General features: G+C 35.4%; 1 protein-coding gene across 1 annotated transcript; it reads left to right on the top strand.

The window, feature by feature from the left end:
* The first annotated feature begins 4,986 nt into the window (after positions 1-4,986).
* Positions 4,987-5,594, top strand: LOC122144687 (rho-related GTP-binding protein RhoB-like). Its single transcript, XM_042755822.1, has one exon. It carries the CDS (start codon positions 5,177-5,179, stop codon positions 5,522-5,524), a length of 348 nt encoding a protein of 115 aa, XP_042611756.1. The 5' UTR covers positions 4,987-5,176; the 3' UTR covers positions 5,525-5,594.
* The last annotated feature ends 1,467 nt before the right edge of the window (positions 5,595-7,061 follow it).

Here is a 7,061-nt window from a genome sequence, read left to right as displayed (position 1 = left end):
TTGTTTTTTGACCTAGAGGGCACAGATGCTGATGTGTTTGCATTCAAGCATTTTCAGTGGGCTTAAATAGATCCCCCTTTACAGAAGATTTAGTTCACAAACAACTGACAATTTAGACCAGAAATATGATTTTTCAGTTACTATATAATCTCTAAATTCGACATTACGGTAACTTACTTCAGTGTTCATTCAATGTTGGTCTGCTTTCTGGGTTACAGTTGGGAATTGAGTTCACTAGGGGGAGAACTCGCACTAAAACGGTTCATTTGAATCAGTGAGGCTTGTAGACTCGAGAACAGCTGCAATCAGATCATTCTAAGTTCGTGAATGAATCGGTTTTGGGTGCGATTTGCGAAACCGATTTAAAAGGTTCATTGAAAAGAATCAGGTCGGTCTTGAATCAGACACCGCTTCTGATCTCAGAGCACGTGATATATTATAAGGAGTAACGATTATGTTTTATTGAAATGTAGTGAAGTAAAAACGGACGATCTTATGCGTTGGTAATGTACGTGAAGTAAAAGTATAAAGTTACTTAGTAAGATAAAAACTACGCTCCAGTAAAGGTACAGATACTTGAAAAAATGTACTTTAACGTACAGTAACGACTTAAAAGCTACTCCCGTTACGCGTCACCCACCCTGATACAGGGTGTAAAGGTCAAAGTTTGGAAATCATTTACTATTTTTAATGTTTTTGAAAGAAGTCTCTGCCTGCTATATCTATTCTATCTGCCTCAAGCCGATTTATTTGATCAAAATATACAGAAGCTTGTTAGCTGATGGTACTGCTGGACATCTTCCAGATTGACAATGGCAAGAAAGCATGATGTGCCCTTTCATTTCTGCTGCAGTAAAGTTTCGCTTGGGTGAACACTGCTGACCAGTCCTCAATTTCTTTGTGCTTCCTTACAACAGAGCTTGGGCAGCACATCTGCCCTTGTGTCTTGTTGCTGCGTCTCTTGCCACCTCCTTACTTTGCTCCTCCAATTTTTTTGTTTTTTACACAAGTAAACTGGCGCTTCAGCAATGCCCTTGTTAGCTGAGTTTTGGCTGTTCCTCGTACCCATGTTGTGTTAATGTTGATATTACTGTATATATTGTGTGTACTGTGAAAATGTGTAATTTTGATGCTAGTGGAAACGCCATCTTAAATACATTCAATGCAAATAAAACTCCTTGAATTTAATTAATTTTTGTGTCGTTTAACTAATTTTGGACAGGGAAAATAGGAGTTGATCGCGGCTCAATAAGGTATGAATTACATTTACAGTATGTGCTGTATATCTTGTTTCTTGTGTTTCTTCTATACTGGTCATAATTACTAACATCCTTTAAAGTTATGTTAAGGACACATTCACATACATATCTACAGTACAGGGTAAAAAAGTTTGGGACACATCATTACGATTACTCTTCTACCAGTGTTTTGAAAAGGTTATCAGAAGTTTCTTCTGCTCATGCAAGCCTGCATTTATGTGGATCAAAAATAACAGAAAATAAAAACATGTAATATTGTGATATATTATTTCAATTTAAAAATAAATTGTTGTTTTAAATTTATTGATAACTGTGAAATGCATAATTGATTTCTGTGATTGAAAAGCTGCATTTTTAGGATTCATTATCCCACATGATCCTTTAGAAATCATTCTAATATGATGATTCTGTATCACAAAGTTGAACAACAGTTCTGCTGCTTAAATATTTTTTCAGTACAACATGTCAGACTTTCTTAGGATGACTTTGATGAATAAAAAGTAAAAAAAAAAAAAAAAAAAGTCGCTAATGATGTTATTTAAATATAAATATTTTTGTAATAGAACATACTTCACTACTGGTCAGTAATTTGGGGGCAGGAATCTTTTTTCTTTCTTTTTTTAATATAAATCAATACTTCTGTATCAGCAAGGTGAGTGTTAAATTCTGATTAAAATTGATAGTAACAGATCAAATAATATTATTAGAATATATGATTATTAGAAATGTGATTTTTTGTTTTTATTTTTTTTTTATAAAAGCAGTTCTTTTTAACCTTTTATTCATAAAATAGATTAGACAGCAGAAACTGTGTTCCAAGAACACTCATAATAAATTCAAGAATATTTGAATGATTTTCTTAATTGATCATGTGAGAGACTGGATGTTACATGTGACCACTGCAGGCTGAGTAATGATGCTGAAAATTCAGCTTTGCGTCACAGCGAATAACTTTTTTTTTTTAAAGTATATTCAAATAGGAAAAACTATTATTTACAGTTGTAATAATATTTCACATATTCCTACTGTTTTTTTTTTCTGTAGTTTTTGATCAAATAAATGCCAGGCTTGATTGAGCATGAAGAGACCCTTCTTTCAGACAAACATTAAAAATAGTAATGTTTCCAAACTTTTGACCTGTACTGTACATGCACAACAAGTGAATATCAATTAAGTGATTAAATATTCCAAGATTTGTGAGGGTTGCCAAAGTGCAGCTTAAGCACAATGATGACAATCCTCGAAGGAAATCACAGTGTTTTACTGAAGCTGAAAGAGTTCAAGCCAGGTGTAGCATTTGTCATGGCCGTCACAAGAGGCCTTCGATTTAGTCCGGCAAATATGAGGAGCTGTTCCGAACTAGGGACCAGTGCTCCTTTATGGATCCAAATGCCATGATATGTGCTGCGAGGAGAGAAGGGTAGGCTCTTGGACAGCAGGCTTCCTTCATGCCATGATCTGCAAAAAAAAAAAAAAAAAAAAAAAAAAAAAAAAAAAAACACATACATCATGCTGAGTTTAAGAATTGCAGCAAAGCAGATCTGTGCTAATAGAAAAAAAGCTGTCTGATGATGGTCATCTTGGAAGCAAAAGCCAGACAAAAAAGGTCAAAAATGAACCAGTAAAGACAATAAGATCCAAACCTACAACAAGCAGGCCCCACCCCACAAACCTTGCTTGTTGCCATGGAGGAGTTTGGCCTGACCTTTGCTCCTACAACTGTCCCCCACACCCAGCAAGTCTTCAGCATCAATGGGTATGGAGGGTCTATTTTGCCTGTTTTCTGGTATTCTCCTTGTCTTATGTTTATACAAGTTTTATTGATTTGATGTGTTATTCATATATTAGTCCAACATATCTGCTTAATTTTGAGAAAGATGTGACTGTTTGTGTGGTAAACTCTTGCAGTTGACAATAATTTTCTGACTAATTATAGGAGAAAATATTATCTTCTATCTTACACTTACAGCCTCACCATCACCCCCACCAGCTTCAGCACCCACTGTTCAAATTTGAAAACCAGCTTCATTATCACTCCATTGCTTACAGGAACCACAAGCTCCCCCAGCCTGGCCACTGCTCCCACTCCCCACCGATAATCCATCCTGTTGAAAACAAACAAAAACAAACACACACATACAGTGAGGCTTACAGTGTATGGCTTTGCAAATTAATCCCACCTGTTCGACGCTGGAACTTCAATTACTGACAATACTTTATCTAAGTTTAAGTCTTGGTTTAGACTGTGTGTTTTTCACCTCCTAAAAGAGAGAAAAAAAGTGAAATAAAAATTTTGAAATGTCATCCAAAAATACTTAATATTTACAAAGATGTATTCTAGTTTCATGTGTATAACTTCAATGACTAAATTAACCAAGGAACAACCTTGCTAGATACAAGCTTAGCCATGTTATCTAGTTGAGGTAGCAAAAATAAATAAAAAACAAAAAATTCTAGTAAAAGCTAGCTAAAGTTAATTGTAAATCAGGTGTACTAATACGGTCGCAAAACAAGTGTTAATCACTTCAACCAACAAATCTAACAAACCGACGATATTAAACGTTGTATGCCAACGAACTTGAAAATTTGAGGTAAATGTAGCCCAATATCAGATTACGGTAGCTAATATTAGTTAAGTGTTTGTTACCTAAGCTAGCAGTAATTAAGAGTCTACCTACCTCCAATAAACATTAATAAAGCTGGCTACATAAAATACATCTATTATATAGATTCATTGAGGAGGTCGGAATGCAATGCGTTCAAATGTCGAAAATACAGTAATTTCATCAATTTACCAGCGAGCGTACTTCAGAAAACATTGAAAATGTGTGAAGTTCAGCGCTGGAACTATCAGTGTTTGGAACTATTGGCTGCTCCACGACACGCGTTACTTCCGCATTCTAAATTTCCTATGGCATTCTCGCAACTCTGTTTTTTCAACGGCTCTGGGTTAGTCTACGTTACACATGAAGTATCGAAGGGAACAACAGGTGCGATTCGCTGCAGAGAGTGGCCACCTTTGCTGGTGACAGAGCAGCCTGCCCGTTTAAACACTGCCCTAAAATTTAAATAAAATGTTTAGTACTGGAGCAACAGGATTAAAGTAGGCTAACTCTGTCTTTAAAAATTAAATAAAAAACAAAAATATAAGTCTGTTTATTTAAAAAAATGAAAGTTTTGTGTTTTAAAATTCAGTTGGTGCAACCCCTATTCGACTGATCGGATTTACGGTTCGCCTAACAGACCACTGAAACTTCCAAAAATCTTATAAACTTACAATCACAGAATGGTTCATATGAGCCAGGTCAAACTCTACAACTGTCAAAATATATATTATATATATATATATATTATATATATATATATATATATATTAATATATTTATTTATTTATATTTATGTATATGTTATTATTATTATTATTATTATTATTATTATTATTATTATTATTTTACAGGTAGTGATTGTGCTCAGTGAAAACTGTACCGAAAGAGATGGTCTCATGAGTCATGTGGAAAGAGAGTGAGATCAGAGGCACTCCCTCAAACTGATTGGACTGCTATATTAAGAACTCACAGCGAGCTTATAAAGTCGGTACTGACACATCTTGGTTTCATGTTTAACCCTGCTGCTGTAAGCGTTATTTCGCTACTCTCAGGTCGTCACTTGATGGCGTGTATTCGTAAAAAAGCTGGTGGTGGTTGGGGACTGGGGGCATGTGGGGAAGACTTGTCTGTTAATCGTTTTTAGCAAAGATGAATTTCCAGAGGTTTACGTGCCCACCGTTTTTGAAAACTACGTCGCAGACATTGAAGTGGACTCCAAACGAGTTCAGCTAGCTTTATGGGACACTGCGGGGGCAGGAGGACTACGACCGACTGAGACCCTTATCCTATCCGGACACCGATGTCATCCTGATGTGCTTCTCTGTGGATAGCCCAGACTCTCTGGAAAACATTCCAGAAAAGTGGGTGCCGGAAGTGAAACACTTCTGTCCAAATGTGCCCATAATTTTGGTGGCGAATAAGAAAGATTTGCGGAGCGATGACAATGTGAGAAGTGAACTGTCGAGAATAAAACAGGAGCCAGTGAGAACGGAGGACGGACGCGCCATGGCTGCTCGCATCGGAGCGCACGACTACATAGAGTGCTCTGCCAAAACGAAAGAGGGGGTTCGGGAAGTATTTGAGACCGCTACTCGAGCATCCTTACAGAAGAGACCAAGGTCACCCGCTGGCTGTTTGAACTGTTGCCGAATGATGTGAAAAACAACACAAACCTATGACACAAAGGACACCCTCCTCGAAAGGATTGCTTTTTTGGGGTATGCAAACAGCAGAAATGACTTTTTGCTCATAGAAACACACTGTGCTTGTATTCATTGTGAGGTCAATATTTCAAAGCAATCTAAAGTCATATGATCCACTCTAAAAGACATCCTGGCTGGCCACTGGATGGACTTTTACTTAATTATGTGAATGGCTTAATAACTGTGGCCCAGTAGTGTGGTAAATGGACTGCCCACAAAGTTTAATACCAATAGGCTTCACAGCTTAAGTTTTTTTTTTGTTTTGTTTGTTTTATTTATTTATTTTTTTAGAATATGCTCCTATACCTTACAGTGTTCCGTAATTAAAGCAATTGATCTGTTTACCATGTTCATCTTGATGTTGCTGTCTGTTAATGAATTAAAATACACAGCAGCAAGTTTCTCAAAACAAAGGTCCACATGTGCTCTGTATGACAACAACTGTTTTAGGTGTGATTAAAGGTGTTAGTGTACAGTTTAAAAAAAAAATGTTGCCTCCTTTAATGTTTAAATATCACTCCTAAAGGGAATGAACGAATGAATCAGAACTGCTGAGGAAATACTGATGTTATTGGTCTATTTTTGATTTTTACTTGGTAGACAACAATTACTGTTACAAACTCCTGTATTCAGTTTATGAAATGTACTGAACAAGCCTCAATTAAACCATTTTTAAATATACTTTGAACAAGCTATTTTGTTTTTATTTCTGTGAATTGATTAGTAAACATTTATAAACATTTGCGCAATTGTTGTATTTTTTGCTTTTTATTTTGTGTGGGGTGTGCTGTGTGCAAAGTGTTGTGAGGTTTTAGATGTAACACATGTGGTTTAAATATTTCCACTCATGGTAACATAACAAAAATTACAGTATTTATCAGTTACCATCAACATTATATATTATATATATATATAGATATATATATATATATATATATAGAATCTTTTGAAGAAATTTTTCATCTCAGTTTTTATTATTCATTTAAAATTAGACAAATCTGCTATTATTTTAATCTCCACTGTTATTTATCAGCTCAGATCGTTTTTTAATGCTTTGATAACTATCAGAAGACACTAACTAGTTTTTAAATTCCAGTTGCGGAGATGGGGCGCATTGTAACACTGCATTACAATGTGCTATTCTATGACATTAGCGATGTAATTTACACTATTTACTTTAAATAATTAAAATGATAAACAACAAGAAACAGGTGAATAAAGACTGGCAGTTAATGTTTTATGTTTAGAAATTATTATTTCAAGACATGTAAAGCATTTTTGGTCATTTATGTGGGCCGTCCCAAGCATGGTTGTTCATTGTCAAACTCCAAAATCAGTTTATTTTGAATTCTTAAAAAACTACATTATTTTATTTGAAAAAAAAAATATATATATATATATATATATATATGGAGCAGTGGGCAGCCATTTTATGTTGCGGCGCCCGGGGAGCAGTTGGGGGTTCGATGCCTTGCTCAAGGGCACCTAAGTCA

This window comes from Cyprinus carpio, unplaced genomic scaffold, assembly GCF_018340385.1.
Source record: "Cyprinus carpio isolate SPL01 unplaced genomic scaffold, ASM1834038v1 S000006750, whole genome shotgun sequence".
Lineage (NCBI taxonomy): Eukaryota > Metazoa > Chordata > Actinopteri > Cypriniformes > Cyprinidae > Cyprinus > Cyprinus carpio.
Note: the sequence above shows the minus strand (reverse complement) of the source record. Positions and strands in the feature narration are given on the sequence as shown.